Raw genomic sequence first — 16,772 nt, forward strand, 5'->3', positions numbered from 1 at the left:
CCAAAATTATTGCAACTTTAACTTTTGACCCCTGTACAAACTGAAATTGTCACCATTCTTTCTGTTTTTACCCCATAACTCCAGAACATTCAGTCACAGGTAGTCCAAACTATACCTTTTTGGAATCTTTGTAATCAGACAAATAATGTGGTGTAGTTTTCAATATAATTGGAGCATCTTTAAATTTTGACCCCTGTGTAATTCTTCAATTGACCCCGACCTGGCCGCCTACTGAAAATTCAAGTGGCTAACATGCTTTTACAAATGAATAATGTCTAAGGAGTATTTGTGCCAAATTTGGTGCTTGTTTCACCATTTGAAAGATTCTGCTGTAAATATTCTGTTATCTGCTTCATTACATTGTGAGGAAGCGTCTACTTCAACATTTTGGGCACATGGCCCGTTTCTCGGTGTGTGATCCAGCACTGAAGTGCCTTAGTGTTGAGGACCCCGGTAGCTGGAAAAGGCCGAACGGATGCCCATGTTTCACCTGGCTGCGGCAGATCGATCTTATTTTTGAGAGGTGAGAATGGACCCGATATCTGCCTGGGTGGTTGTAAAACTAAAACAAACAAAAAAAAAGGCTTGTAATTCCTAAATGTTTAATGTGATGTTTTTGTTTAACCCCTTGAATTTAAGCTAAACATTTATACTGTCTACAAGCACATCTTGTATAGATGTACAGATGCAAAACATTGCTTCACTGTCCAAGTATGTGTGCAACTGACAGTTGAGCACTCTCCCTTCAAAACCTGTAAACAATAATTGACCATTTAGCGCCGTTACTCTATTTGAAACACTGAGGACCAGAACTAAACCATTTCTGCGGAGTGCTTTTTTTTTCCTTTCTTAAAAATTACACATACGTTATAAGATGTTGAAGGGCATCTGACCCTCCGTGTGGTTTAAACCCCAGTAACACCTGTTGAACAACAGTTTAGACACAAACAGCCACAAACTGTGGCAGAGGCGTCACGCTGCGGTCACAAAAGCGACAACGGCGACAAGAATCAGGCGACAAACGCTGCAGAGGACGTTACAGTTATACCTTGGTGTGTCCCAGCAGCAGCAGACCCTCCGTATTGGGGAACCGGTCTTTCTTTACGCAACCCGACCTGTAGTTGTGGTGGATCCCCTCGGCTCAGTGCTGGGACATCTGCCGGAAGGAGGCCAGCCACAGTGGGGATGTGAAGACTGATGTCAGAATGTGTAGAAGCCACAGGACACGCTGCACACAACCACTGGCTAGGGGCCTCAAACACACACACACACACACACACACAATTATATACTCTACGTGTACCCAGTCACACGCTGCGGCCCCTTCGATGGCTTTTCCATTTGCCACCAACTTTACGTTCGATAAAATTTTGGATTAACAGGGAAACTGGTGCGATTTTAAAGGATTTGTTATCCACACCGGTGTTCTTCGACCACAACAAAGTCATTTTCTGTGAAAATTCTGTATTTCTCTGTGCTGGATGGCACTTTGAGCCCATTTGCGTTACCTTCCTTCAGGCTTTTCAACAGCCAACAAAAACACACAACCAACCTGAAAAACAAATATTTACAAGGAGACAGGTAAAAACTACGGAACCTGAAAATGGCCACAGTTGCTTGGCATTTGTTTAAAGTTTTCTCACAGTTAATAATGAATTATTTTGTTTTATCAAAGTAATGGGTTTGTTTCTTGAGATAATGAGAGACATCTTCATGGAAAAATGTTTTGCTTTCTTAAAGACATCATTAATTTAGTATTACAAGAAAGGACAAATCAACCTGATTTGCAAAATTGAAGCTGTAATCTGAGATATTATGACACCTTTGTGATATAGGTAATTTAGGGAAAAAAAAGACTTATTTCATTTCAAATAATGTCCAATAATAAATGCACTAACTTGCACTAACTTACACTCCTGACAATTTTGGACACTTTTTTGTAAAAAGTTTTTAAAGCATCAATATAAAATACTGTCATTTACCATAATTCTGGATCTCATTATTGGATATCATTTGAAACAAGTTAGCTCTTCATTATCTAAGAGAATGGTAAAATACGAAGGGGAAAAATTTAATTAGCCTATTTTCTTTTCTTTTTTTAATTACCCATATCCACGTTCAACATCCAAAAGAAGAAATCAATTTTGTACATTTCAAGGCTTCAGTACACCAACTCTTTTGAAACAGTTTTGCTGTCTGGTCATGAAAAAGCAAGTGAATAAAGTCAGAACGCAGAATGACAATATTTAAATAAATCAAAGCAGAGCTCAAACCTCTGCCAACACTAGTTTCCAATAACACAAACTTTTACTTTGGAAAAACTTTCAAGGTCAAAGTCCTGTTATGAGTAACTTTTCGTAAGATAAATTAGATGTGATGTGTATGTATTTAGTTCATGCACTTGAATTAAATTTTTTTGTGGTGTTGTCAGTTTTTTCCAACTTTTTCAGTTTCTGAATTCTTTCACAGAACATTGGTTATCTCTGGTATGCACAATTTGTCATTGCTTTTTGGCACTTGGTTTCCGACTGATAACTGGAAGACAAACAAGCATAAATTTGGACCCTCCATCCAATTTTGGTGGTGTAGGTGAATCCATACCAGAGAAATGAGAGTGATTGAGGCACTTTTGATTGAGAAATAATGCAAAATGTACATTAAATGGGCTTTCAATATTAAATTCAACTTTCCACCAAATCCACAATCCAGAACAAATCTGGATCAAACTTTGTCAGGCGATAGTGAGTGCACCTCACTTTCAAATATGAGAGTGATTGGGGCACGTTTGATTAAGATATGATATAAAATATACATTAAATGGGGTTTTCAAAGTTACATTAAATGTCCACAAAATCTATAATCTGAATCAGATATGGTGTCGCAGACCGAGCGGTCCCCCTAAAAATTGGTCCACCCTGCCTCCACTGCGCATGAGTCATTTCGGACCAGAGCAGCACGTCTTAGAGTCTCTTCACCCAAAACGATCAAATGGATTAATGGGATTATTAATGATCAGATGATGAAGTAAAACCTCTTAAATCATTCTGAAGTCAGTTTTAAGCAAAAACAAGCGCATTTTAAGCAGAAACAAGGCGATATTCCGTGACGCTTTGAAATGACGGACGTGCAGTGAACGCATCAGTTAGCTCTGATCGCTTTCTCTGTTTTTTATGATGAAATAATGGTGAATTTATTAAAAGCTTCAGATATCTGTCGCTGAGATAGATGATGACTGGAGTGAAGTTTTAAACAGAAACGAGGTGATAATTGGTGAACCGCGGCTGATGACGCACGCGCAGTGAAGGCAGGGTGGACCGATTGTTAGGGGGACTGTTCAGTCTGCAACACCGGATTAAACATCCTACATAATGCTCTTACATATGCAAGAAATTCGTTATTTTTTTGACAGAGTAAAGAAGTTTCGAAAATGTGTTCAGTGTTAAAGGATAAGGATTTTTTTTTCCCCAAAACTTTCCTGACTTTGACCTATGACCTTTGAAAATTGAATCAATTGTTGTTAATCATGGACTAAATCCTCTGTAAAAATTTCAGAACTATATCTGAAAAATTGTGGGTTACAGGCTGTTCAAAAACAAACAAACAGGGTCAAAAACATAAAAATAAGAGATTAATTATTTCTTGGCTTCTTTGCACTGAGTGACTGTAACATCAAACCAAATGGAATGTCAAAAATATTTCTCAGTATCTGATATGTACCCAAAAGACAGGAAGCCCTTTGTTTACTGGACTGTGCAATATTTGTTCCACCTGACTGTGACATATCTCTCAATTCTAGCAAAGATCTCTGTGCCTGTGCGAGAAAATTCTCTAAAGTGGACAGATTTGAAGACGAGAAACGGTCTCAGATCTTGCAGTTGACCACACGGTCAACTGCAACTGCCCTGCGTACACGAGCACCGCCCAAAAATCATAACGAGACAAAATTTTGATGTAAAACAACATATACAATTCAAACAAACACCGATACAGTTTTAGAACTACAGACGCAAAGTCCACACGAGGCGACTATCGGTGACGACTCTTTCCTGTTTGAAGCAGAACAATAACAAGTTGCTTATCAGCAATCCTCTTTTATGGACCTTGTGAAGAGTGATGACGCCAAATGGAAGAAGGTTCAGATAAGTCACTGGGTAAATAATCTACTGTTTTTATATTTCCTGAGGTAAACGTGCACATGGTTGGTTACGGCCACAGCAATTCTTTCTATGCTACCAGACACTTCTAATGACATTTTCATCTTTTTACCGCTTCACTGTGATGCTTTTAGCTCGCTCCACAGACTGACACCATATGGCTGTTCAGCCTGTTCTAATTAAATACTGAACCCATATCATCGTTTTGCCCAAAGAGAAAAGTTGAAACATTTTTTTTGAAAAATACAGGCCAAGTTGAAAAATCCCAGAGTAAAATGCAGTAACATTGATCCTCAATAAAACAAAAAAAGCAGAACTGTTAAACATTGTTGGAGTTATGCACTTAATAGCAGGTCACTCATTCATTTTCTATACCAGATTAGTCCACTTAACAGTCCCAGGAAGCTGGAGCCATACAGTCATATGGTCTGAGTTTGGCACACCCTGGAGAGGGTGCCAGTCTATCGCAGGACCACATATAGACAGACAATTTAAAGTTTCCAATCCACCAAACCTACGTCTTTGGAAGTGGGAGGAAGCCGGAGCACCCGGAGGGAACTCATGCATACTCCACCCAGAAAGGACCAGGTGGGAAGAGATCCCATGACCTTCTTGCTGTGAGACAACAGTCCTAACCACTAAGCCACCACATCATCATAACACTGTAGATATGTGTAAAACATCACAACAATTCTGTGCGTTATGGTGAATGCACCAAATTTTGCAACGTTGTTGTTTGATGTAATGCAAAAAATTTTCTTTTAGACATCATACCAAGCTCAATATTTTTCCCCAATTGCAGTCGGAATGGATTCAATGCAGGGGGGGGGGGGGGGGGGGGGGGGGGGGGGATGACATGCATCTTTGTTTTCTTACAGGCTAAATCCATTCCACAAGTGCAATGAGAGATCCCTGATGTCCGCCAATCCGGATCCAGATCACCTCCAAAATTCAGTGTAGTCTTCCTTGGCCTAATATCTATCTGTGGTGCAAATTTGATGAGAATCCGTGAAGTAGTTTTGACATAAAGCTTCAAAGACCATATAAACGGAACACTTGAAGATGTAGTTTTTAATTCTGCTAACAAACAGACATAAATAAACGCCAATGATTTTATTACGTCCTTGCCGGATGCAATTAACAATTCACAATGAGTGAATTCACAACTGACTGAAATAAAAAAAATAAATAAAAAAAGAGCTTGGCATGATATCCCAATTTTTTTGAAATGGGTCAAACTGACTGTGCAAAATATGGTGCTTTTACCATAAAACACAGAATTGTAGTAATATTTTACACATACAGTATGTTCCACTATTAGAGTAGCGACAGAGGTAAAGCACCTTTCTTCCACAGGGGAATGGAACCATCACACTACAGGTTTGAACTCAGTTCTGTGAAATAATTATTGCTTTTATTTTTAAATACTAAATAAATGACAATGAAATAAACAGTCAAATGTGAGAAGAAAACAAACAAACAAACAAACAAGAAAAATTAAAGAAAAAATTCCCTCTTTAAGTGACCGATCCTGCTGATTATCATCATTTCACTGTAAACAAACAAACTCCATCCTCTGACTTCATGCAGGTTTCATTGATGTTATTCAGTGCTGAGGATGCAGAATTTCTACCACATTAAAAAGCAAAATATTACTTTGACACATAATTTATCTTCTGAGGACAGCAAACATTGAGTACTATAATAACTTGTTAATTACAGGTGGCATTTGATTAATACGACACTCTCAACAAATACAACAGTGTTGGTTAAACAAGTGGTTCAGACTCACAAACCGTAAATAAAAGTGACGACAATGACAATGACGTCACTGGTTATTACACACAGTTTGGGACGTGTATATATACACACACGTGTCCTTGCTTCATTGGTAGAAAACTGGTGGTTCACGTCTTCATTTCAGTACGGACTGCTTTACACTGACTTAGTCCTTTCTAAAAAAAAAATACTAGAACAACAAGGCCACACTTATGTCTTTTTGCTATGAGCTGCAGACATCAGAGACGTAGAAGACGGTTTAGAACGTCAGCTTTGATTTCCTGGTTATTTACGTGTAGATGTGCTTAACAACATGGAACGTGGCACCTTTTGTAAAACACACCACACTTTCTGATCAAGTGACTGACGTGGAGTTTCTTGTTTCACAGGTGAGTCCTGCTCATCTGTTTAAACATTAACTAGCTCAGATGGCCCCATTTTGATGGCGGATGCAAAACCGGGGTGTGCTCAGGGTGCAAGTCCATTCCGGGGATGTCCAAGCGCACTGTAGCGGTACATGTCGACGGGTTCAGATGAACCCCGCCAGGAAGAAGAAAAAGTTGCAGTTCCTTGACTGGCCACTTGAGGCTGGCTACAAAAGTGAGCAGGTTCCATTCAAGTCCATGTTGAGCAGAAATACACACATTTACAGCCTGGTACAAGAAAGAGTTTTGGTCTCTATAGATACCTTCATCCTCCATGACAAGTGTACAAGGGGCGATTTTTTTTTTCCCCCTAACATTTTAGTTTCAGACATTTTAAGTTATAAATTTCTGCATGATGAGGAGTGTGGACGCTTTGAGTGACAGTGGCTGAACCCAGCGTCTCCGCCTCTCATTACGTCTGTAACTCATTGTTCGCTGGCAGCAGCTGCTAGCTGTTGTGGAGGGTGGTGTCTCATTTTGAGGATTTTAATACAAACACTTGGAATAATATGGTTCGTTGTGTTGTCAAACTTCCTAAAATTCAAAAAAGACAATTGTGTCAGGTGGTTACTAGCAATGACACTTGCACTAGGCCACATGCTGCATAGTGTCAAGTAGATGATAGGGCAATAAATCACCACTGAGGCTGGAATGAAAACAGTCAGAAATCAACAGCCAGTAACATCACCAACAACCTCCAGAGGGTGAGAGTGAGGGTATCACCATCAATCGGGCCATGTTTTACAGACTGATTAGTCCAAGGGTGATGGACAAACCCAAATGTAGGGGATGAAAGACCTACAAAGTAGGGACAGAACGACAATATTCAGTGTTTTTGCAAATTTCGGTTTCGGCCATTTATACTACCCGAGATGCCAGTTTATTTTTGCAGCGCTGCATGTAGTGACTCACTGGTTACAAAGTTCTGGCTTCTTTAAAAAAGATCACCAGTCAGTGTAACGGCAGCTCAGAGCCGAGCAAAGCTGAAAACAGCGTCCCTGTTCCCCTGACTGAAAGGAAAAAAAAGAAAAAAAAAAAAAAAAAAAAATTCCATCAAAATCCTTTAGAAATGATCCAGAGCTCCTCCTGTGCCTGTAGCTGTCGTTACATTCAGAAATTAATGGTTTCTTTTACAGTTTAAAGGCTTCTTTTTTCAAAAACCTTCACTCATTTCCACATGAAAAGTTAATAGTTTTCATTGGACCTGTTTACAAACTGTACCAACTGTTTGCTGTTTACAAAGGATCACGTGATCCACTACTTGATTTATTAGATGCCACAAGTTCAACCTGCCAATGCTGAAGGCTGCTGTCACACAGACTGGCATAGAAGAAGACAGCAGTGCCGGCTGTAATTATTTATTTGTTCAACTTCATAATAATGTTATTTGTAGCTCCTTGCACTTTTTGTGTGAAGGTCATGTTGAAAGGTTCTGTCAAATAAACATATGCTGCAAAACATTTTAAAGCAAGTTTTGCATTAAGAGTGTTAGAGTAAATTTTGGCACCTTTTTGATCACTTTTACTACAGGCAAATATCGGCCTCAAATACTGCTATCAGCCTCCAAAGCTTGACGATAATCGGTATCGGCCCGTTAAAAACCATATCGTCTATCTCTACTACATAGGTCCTGAAGCCCACTGGTGACTGTGTTTATTCCTGAATTCCGTAGCGTGAAATGGATGAGAGTCTTTGACTTCCCCTGGATGGAACTCCAGTCCGATGCAGGTTACTTCACCAGCCAAGGTCGGTACCCACTGGCAGCTGGGTAGACCGAGACAATACATTTAAACTGTCATGTCCAAGGATACGAACAGTAAGAACACGTTTATGAAGTACATATAGTAAGTCTGTCGGTATTTGTTCCAGTATTTCTGAAGAAGTAAGATCTCTATGGAACCAGAACCCTATCAGACTGCTATTTCTGCTACGTTCAACTGCAAAGAAGTCAGTAATTCAGAGTCAGTATTTCCGATGTCTGATTTACATGGATCTGCTTGGGAAAAGGACATCGAGCTCCTTTCTGTGACATTGTCATTCTCCATCTTGAGAGGGGGATTGTTGACAGCAACACCAAGTCCACAACTCAAGTCAGGACCCACCAGATATATTTACTGCCTAAAACGCACCATCAACTACTACATACAAGTAAATATTAAGGAAAAGGTCATTCTGTTTACCGCTCACTTTGTGTGCACTGCTGTGACGTCAGATCGTGACTGTCACCTTTACGGATACTGCCCAAGTTTCCAACTTGGAATTCTGACCTGAATGGTCATTCCATTGCACTTTTCCCAGTCAGAGCTTGAGCTCAGAGTACAGTTGAATGTAACTTTCTCCCCAGATTCCATAACGTGAAACTGATGAGAGTCCGTGACTCCTGCGGGGTGGGACACCGGCACATTACAGGTTACTTCTCCAGAACAAGTCTGAAGAAGAACAAGACCCATAGCTGGGTGGACTGAGACAATGCAGATGAAGTTTCTTGCCCAAGGACACAATGAGTAATTGAATCCAGGTCTACATATTGGTAGCCCAAGAACTGATCCCCCAGCTAACTGCTCAGCAATAGTCTTCACTGTCCACAAAATGAGGCTGTCTGACCCAAAAGGTGACATGTTCTGTGGGGCTTAAACACATCTAGATGTAAACACCAGGAAATAAAAAGCTGAAATTATAAACTTTCTTTGCAAACTCAAACATCTTTAGAGTACAGAAAAAAATAAAGAATTGGTCTCATCATTCTAGTTCTTTGGGACAGGTCTTTCCACCCTAAGTTGTGTTGCAGTAACTTGCAGTAGTCAGCACTCACACAGAGGTTGTGTTTCAGTTTATCTGTAATCTGCTGAGGTTTTTTTCTAGGCAGGTTGTTAGTATTTATGCCAGTAGCTGACGTTATGTTAACAGTTAGTTAAATGAAGCAGCATTATACGTATGTTCATGCTGCAGACATAGTCCACTTGTGCACACATATCTACCGCACACAGTCTGGTTTTAAATTACAACAGCATGAGTTGGTTTAGGTTATCTTTTTTTGGACACAGTGCGAGTGAACGGAGGTGTTCACCTTTATTCACAGTCTATGTTTGGAGTAGAACCTGGCTGATGGAGGTGAAAGCACCAGCCCGTGTGCCATGGGGACACGGACGCGCTGTGGTACCGCACAGGTTTGTGTGCTGACGTGTACAGTTTCACCCCGTTAAAAGTTGGAAGCATTGGGAGTAGAGCCGAAGGCCGAAGTACTTCTCAATTACTTCACAGAGGGCCGAGTCCTCACTCCCCCTTGTAGTGAGGAGGCCTCTTCTCCTTGAAGGCAGCGAGACCCTCCAGTCGGTCTTTCGTTGGTATCACCTTAGAAATGACAAACATGGCAGTATTCATAAAAGCTGACATGTTTAACTTAATTCATTTTCTGATTATTTTGTGTTTTTTAGGGATTTGCACTGATGTCACTGGTCAAAGTTCCTGGAATTTACTCCAGACATTTTAGTGACAACATTGTATTGGGGTGTTCCCTCAAACAGAAAGACCTTGACCCCAATGACTGAGCTTTGGTGACCAAAACAAACCATTTCAGAACAATTCTGAGGTTGACTGTTACACCAAGTGTCCACATGTGTCTGAGGCCACAAAAAGGGGTGGAGCTGAAAGCGGCAGGTACCTTACCACCGGGAAGACATATTAACAAGATGGAATATTTTGTCGCATGCTTGCTGCACTGCCTCTGTAAACTTTTGGATAATGGATCGTGTACAGATCTGCATTAGTGTTTGGTACAAATCTAATGTCAGCTTGCAGCAGGGTTAAGTTGTCCCAGTTTGCGGGTGACCTGGTCGGGTTGTCGATGATTTCCATCAGCATCTACATTTTGAACAGTCCACAATTTTGTTCCCGAACATCCCGATGATCGTGACACTCCAGATTGTGGGCGGCGCACTGTTGGATGACCATGTATGCTTGCTAGTACTAGTACTGTGTCTGTGGTCTTCTATTTCTTCACTATGTTCCTCACAGTGGAAACTGACAGCTGAAATCTCTGAGATAGCTCTCGAGATATTCAATCTGTCTAAAACCTTTTGCACAGCGCTGTTTGTCGATGCGTTCACTTGAAGACTCACCTGGGCATAGCAGGCTTCTTCAATTGCAAGGCCTGTAGACAAATCCACCTGGAAGACAACGTGCACTGTCTTAGTTTCACAGGACAAACGACTCATCAAATGACACATTTTTGTTTCTCCACCTATAGGAGACGCCACCTGCAGGCACCAACTGGGCACCGTAGTCTTGTTTGAGGGTGGGCGCTAAAGGGGTTAAATGAAAGAGCATCATTCTACTTCTTTGGACAACCCTCGTCTGTCCCCATCAGACACACGGCACTTTTTCTGAGTTTTTGGGCAAATTACACAACAAACAAAGTGAAAATGCAAAGAAAAAGTGATGATGGGGTAGAAAGCGGACATGTGTTGCAGTTTGTTTATGACCTGGGGCTCAAATGTGTCAAGGCGGTTGTGCAGGCGAGAGAATGCAGTTACTCTGTCAAGGTGTGTTGGCTAAAACTTACTGACATGACCGCTCCCATTTGCCTCGTCTTCCCTTCTCCACTGGGAACCGAAAAACCAAAACTGCGCTTTTCGCGACTGCTTTGGTGATTGCAGCCGAAAACAAACAGTACACCATTTTTCCGTTAGAAGTGATGCTGCATTTGTGCAGGCTGTCCCCGGAAGTGGTCAAATCCCGCATTCCCTGTTTGTACCAGACAGCACAGATTAATCCACAGCGGGGTTAGAATCCCGTCGTCTCGGTCGTCTTCAGCATGTGTCGATGAAACGGGTTTTCAAAAACCTCAATGAGCAACAAATTAAAGACACGTTTGGACTGAAACAGTCATCTCTTATAATGCAATAGATAATATCGTATCTATAAAGATTCCATGTAGACGTGGACAGAAGCCACAAGTGAACTCCCCGACCTAGTTCCAGGAAGAGGTTCTGGTATCTCTATTCCAGGGATGCAGCTCTTCAATAAGGGTTTCTGAATAAAGCAAAGTGGCGTCCCCTAATCCATGTAAGTGCACGGATAAAACTCTCACTAACAATGGTCCAGCTTCTACTTCTTATCAGCTGTTATGGAAACAACCTTTTACATAAACCTCTGTTGGGAGAGGGTTTAATTGTAACACTGAGCCAGTACTCACCTCCATCCCCTGGTTGATCGCCAGCTTCGCCATCCTGATAGCAATCGGACCCTGTGGGAGGCAGAAATGCAACAATTTTTTTTTTAAAAGTTTGAATCTGCCATGAATTGTCTGATTTAACCATTTGTGAAGATCACAACAGGTCGAATATAAGAAGAATTAACTAAATTTGGCAAGTTAATTTACTAAAAAAAGAAAAAGATCTCTGTTGAAACTGATTCAAACACGATTCTGATTCACGCATTTTAATTTGTTTATGGCATTTGAAATTTCAAAAAGAAAATTAGGCTTCTCAATATGAAAATTTCTAAAAATATCTTCCCTAGACTAAACCTGAAAGTAAATCTCTACAATGTGATATAAATTAATTAAAAATATAAAAGCCAAGATGATGGGTTGCATAAGTAATCAGCCCCTTTGGTATAATACCTGTAAATAATCAGTTTAATTGACAGTGTTCTTCAGACAAGTCAGGGGATGGATACATGAACATTTCCAAGTCACTGAATATGTCTTGAACTTTATTTACATTAGTTATGAAGAAATACAAACAGTATGGCACACTATGGTAAATCTGTGTGGAGTAGAGTGATTGTGCAAGAAGAGTGAGGAAAGCCACCAAGACACCCAGACAACCCAGAAGAAGTTATAGGCTTTTCTGGCTGAGAATTTGTGCACAGTGCATGTTTTGCATTTTGTATCCACAGTTATACAGCTTCATGATGAAGTGGTACAGAGGAGGGTTTTCTTTCATTAAAACATTAAATCTAGGCTTGCATCTCAGATGTACCTTCTGGCAAATTGTAGCTGAACTTTCAGGTCTTCTTTTTAAGAAAACCCTTAATAATTTTAGAAATTTTTATATTGAGAAGCCTGATTTACTTTTTGTATCTGAAATGCCATAAACAAATTCAAATGTATGAAATATCAAGGGGCTGAATACTTTTGCAAGCAACTGTAAATGTCAACTTGAGTTTCTAATTGTCCATAATTTTACACTGAATGCTTTATGCCCCGTTTACGCCAGACTGAGCCCTATATAAGACCGACAGGATCATGACATTCTGTTAAGTCTCACAAGTCTTGGCTGGTCTCTGCTGTGATCAGTTATTTGTGTTTACACCATGCTTGCACTGCGACTGAATTGTACGAGTGGAAAATGTGTTAATATCCGCGATCATTGATGCAACCCCACGCGGAGTCAAGTGAGAGTCTATTACGACCCACAGGGTCAAGTGGAGACGTGAGAGTTTAATCAAGACTGATTACGAGACCCGTGTATCTGTTAACTGGTCACACAACTTGTGCGAGTGTTTAAAACAGTTCAATACACTCACACGCCTGTTTGAGACCGATGGACAGTGGCGGCGAACAAAAGGGATCTTTTTTCCGACCATGGAGACCCCACTGTGACCAGCCTGCAACCCCAGCGGGAGTCTGAGCGTGACGGCGAGCAGAGGCCGTTTTTTTTATCACAACTCAGTCGTGGACTTTGTGTACGGGGTGTTACATCAACACAAACAACAGCAGGTTTAGTGCAGCAGATAAGAGAATATTTAGAGGGGAATCCTGCAAATGGTGATAAAAGCATCAAATTCGGCAGAAATACCCCTCAGAGAATCCTCTTTTGAAAAAAACGATTGGCCACTTGAATTTTCAGTTGGGCTTCAGGTAGAGGTCAATTGAAGAATTACACAGGAGTCAAAATTAAAAGATGCTCCAATCATATTGAAACCTATGCCACATTACTTGCCTGATCATAAAGATTCCAAAAAGGTATGGTTTGGACAGTCTGTAACTGAATTCTATGGAGTTATGAGATAAAAACAGCAAGAATGGTGACAAAAGTCAGTGCGGTTTGTACAGGGTCAAAAGTTAAAGTTGCTCCAATTTTGGTAAAAAGTGATGCAAATTACTAGTTGAGTTAACACGGTTTTAAAAAGTAATAGTTTGGACCATGTAGTGGTGGTTTGAATCATATTTGTCTAATAGATTAGACAATGGGGAATCTTCTTCACAGACTAAAGTTAATTATGGAGTTCCACAAGGTTCTGTGCTAGGACCAATTTTATTCACTTTATACATGCTTCCCTTAGGCAGTATTATTAGACGGTATTGCTTAAATTTTCATTGTTACGCAGATGATACCCAGCTTTATCTATCCATGAAGCCAGAGGACACACACCAATTAGCTAAACTGCAGGATTGTCTTACAGACATAAAGACATGGATGACATCTAATTTCCTGCTTTTAAACTCAGATAAAACTGAAGTTATTGTACTTGGCCCCACAAATCTTAGAAACATGGTGTCTAACCAGATCCTTACTCTGGATGGCATTACCCTGACCTCTAGTAATACTGTGAGAAATCTTGGAGTCATTTTTGATCAGGATATGTCATTCAAAGTGCATATTAAACAAATATGTAGGACTGCTTTTTTGCATTTACGCAATATCTCTAAAATTAGAAAGGTCTTGTCTCAGAGTGATGCTGAAAAACTAATTCATGCATTTATTTCCTCTAGGCTGGACTATTGTAATTCATTATCAGGTTGTCCTAAAAGTTCCCTAAAAAGCCTTCAGTTAATTCAAAATGCTGCAGCTAGAGTACTAACGGGGACTAGAAGGAGAGAGCATATCTCACCCATATTGGCCTCTCTTCATTGGCTTCCTGTTAATTCTAGAATAGAATTTAAAATTCTTCTTCTTACTTATAAGGTTTTGAATAATCAGGTCCCATCTTATCTTGGGGACCTCGTAGTACCATATCACCCCAATAGAGCGCTTCGCTCTCAGACTACAGGCTTACTCGTAGTTCCTAGGGTTTGTAAGAGTAGAATGGGAGGCAGAGCCTTCAGCTTTCAGGCTCCTCTCCTGTGGAACCAGCTCCCAATTCAGATCAGGGAGACAGACACCCTCTCTACTTTTAAGATTAGGCTTAAAACTTTCCTTTTTGCTAAAGCTTATAGTTAGGGCTGGATCAGGTGACCCTGAACCATCCCTTAGTTATGCTGCTATAGACGTAGACTGCTGGGGGGTTCCCATGATGCACTGTTTCTTTCTCTTTTTGCTCTGTATGCACCACTCTGCATTTAATCATTAGTGATTGATCTCTGCTCCCCTCCACAGCATGTCTTTTTCCTGGTTCTCTCCCTCAGCCCCAACCAGTCCCAGCAGAAGACTGCCCCTCCCTGAGCCTGGTTCTGCTGGAGGTTTCTTCCTGTTAAAAGGAAGTTTTTCCTTCCCACTGTAGCCAAGTGCTTGCTCACAGGGGGTCGTTTTGACCGTTGGGGTTTTACATAATTATTGTATGGCCTTGCCTTACAATATAAAGCACCTTGGGGCAACTGTTTGCTGTGATTTGGCGCTATATAAAAAAAAAAAATTGATTGATTGATTGATTGACATGTCATAAAATCCAATAGACATAGACCTTGTTTGACCTTTACTTTGGAGACCAAGCATTCAACACTGTCAACACTATTCCATTTATTAATCCTATTAGCTCAACCAATAATTTGCATCACTTTTTACCAAAATTGGAGCAACTTTAACTTTTGACCCCTGTATAAAATGAAACAGAGCTTTGTCACCATTCTTGCTGTTTTTATCCCATAACTCCACAGAATTCAGTCACAGATAGTCCAAACTATACCTTTTTGGGATCTTTATGATCAGGCAAATAATGTGGAATATTTTTCAATATGATTGAAGCATCTTTTAATTTTGACCTCTGTTTAATTCTTCAATTGAGCCCTACCTGACCTCCGATTATCACCATTTGCATGATTGTTTCAGTTATCTGCTGCACTAGTTGCTAGATTCGCTGATTAGCAACTTATTGAATCTGCCTTTATTTTATATTGTATGTTAAAAGACGCCAACATGACTCAAGACAGGGGCTTCTCTGGTATCTCAATCAACCTAAACCTGTACCTATCACAATGCTAAATTTTAAACTTTTGAAAACAGGATGGAAGCCACACTGTTTGATTGATGACTCTCTATCACCAATCGACAGTTAAACAGTTCTTTCATTCAGATTGCTAATTATTATGGACTGTCCTTCAAATCCTACAAAAATACACTTTGTTGGTACACAGTTCAAATTTTCGTCCAATACACGAGCATACTGCTCCAGTTGATTCGCTTTGATAGTTCACTACTGGAGGTTCATTTAAACATTCTTAAGCCTCTCCTAAGAACGTTTACATTTGCAAAATAGTCTTTTGTAGCTTTACAGCTTTACAGTAAAGTCCTATCACAATCTTTCTGTTGCCAAACACTGTGTGAGGGCATCGACATTTTTGTTCATTGTGGCTCGTTGATGGATCTCAATACCTCACAAGCTGCAACCTGAAAATCAAGTTGGCATCCCCTGACAGAAGGTACAGGTGGATCGTTCATGTGGCCAACACAAAATACAGGCTAAACATCAATATCGATGCTGATAACAGTAAAGACAGTGTGTCCCGGCGGCCCGCCGGCCTGTCCAATGGTAAGAAACATACTGCAAAGCATTTGGGAAAACACTTTTACAGCAGATTACCCATCACGCCTGGACACTGTTGCCCCGTCTTTGAATGTTTTCTGTGGACATCAGCGTCTTACAAGGAGTCACTTCTTACCTGAGGGTTCATCTCACGAGCCAGCTCTAAAGCCCGGAGGTAGGCAGCATCTCCACTGTTATTCTGCTCCACAGAATGGCTGACCAGACCCAGGCGGTGCGCCTCTGCTCCATCCACCACCCTGGCAGCAAAAATCAACTCCTTTGCAAGAGACACACCAATAATCCTAGGCAGACGCTGTGTTCCACCTGTGCAAGAAAGACGAAAACGTCAAATGTAATCTCCACACAAGGCACCGATAAACACCCTCGTGGTTTTACATTTTTGAGTCAATTAAATGATAAAAAGAAAATGACAACATACAGTGGAGTAATAAGCAAAGAGCCAAAACGTTTGTGCCCATCTTAGAGCTGGCGTACAGCAGTGTGTGTGTGTCTGTCATTTTTAAGTTGTGTGTCCTGTAAATCAGCGTTCCATCTGCACTCACGTGGACGTGTTAACCTAAAAATGAGGTGTGTTCGAGTACAGAGCTGGTGTACAAATTACATCCATGACTGTAAACTGTTTGCACCTTGGTGCTTAATTTGTTTTAAATTTAAATTTTATATCTTTTTGTTGCTGTGTTTTGGTTCATATTAAGAGCATCTTGAA

At 40.5% G+C, this 16,772-nt stretch overlaps 1 protein-coding gene across 1 annotated transcript in view; it reads right to left on the reverse strand.

Moving 5' to 3' along the window:
* Positions 1–9,371: 9,371 nt before the first annotated feature.
* auh (AU RNA binding protein/enoyl-CoA hydratase) overlaps positions 9,372–16,772 on the reverse strand; it is a 71,022-nt gene continuing 63,621 nt past the window's right edge. The window contains exons 6-9 of the mRNA XM_034191820.1: positions 16,182–16,369; positions 11,553–11,603; positions 10,477–10,524; positions 9,372–9,709 (exon numbers count right to left, since the gene is read on the reverse strand). Of these exons, the coding sequence (XP_034047711.1) occupies positions 9,632–9,709; positions 10,477–10,524; positions 11,553–11,603; positions 16,182–16,369 (365 nt within the window). The 3' untranslated portion in view covers positions 9,372–9,631. The remainder of the gene's footprint in view (positions 9,710–10,476; positions 10,525–11,552; positions 11,604–16,181; positions 16,370–16,772) is intronic.

The sequence above is a fragment of the Thalassophryne amazonica genome, chromosome 17 (genome assembly GCF_902500255.1).
Source record: "Thalassophryne amazonica chromosome 17, fThaAma1.1, whole genome shotgun sequence".
NCBI lineage: Eukaryota > Metazoa > Chordata > Actinopteri > Batrachoidiformes > Batrachoididae > Thalassophryne > Thalassophryne amazonica.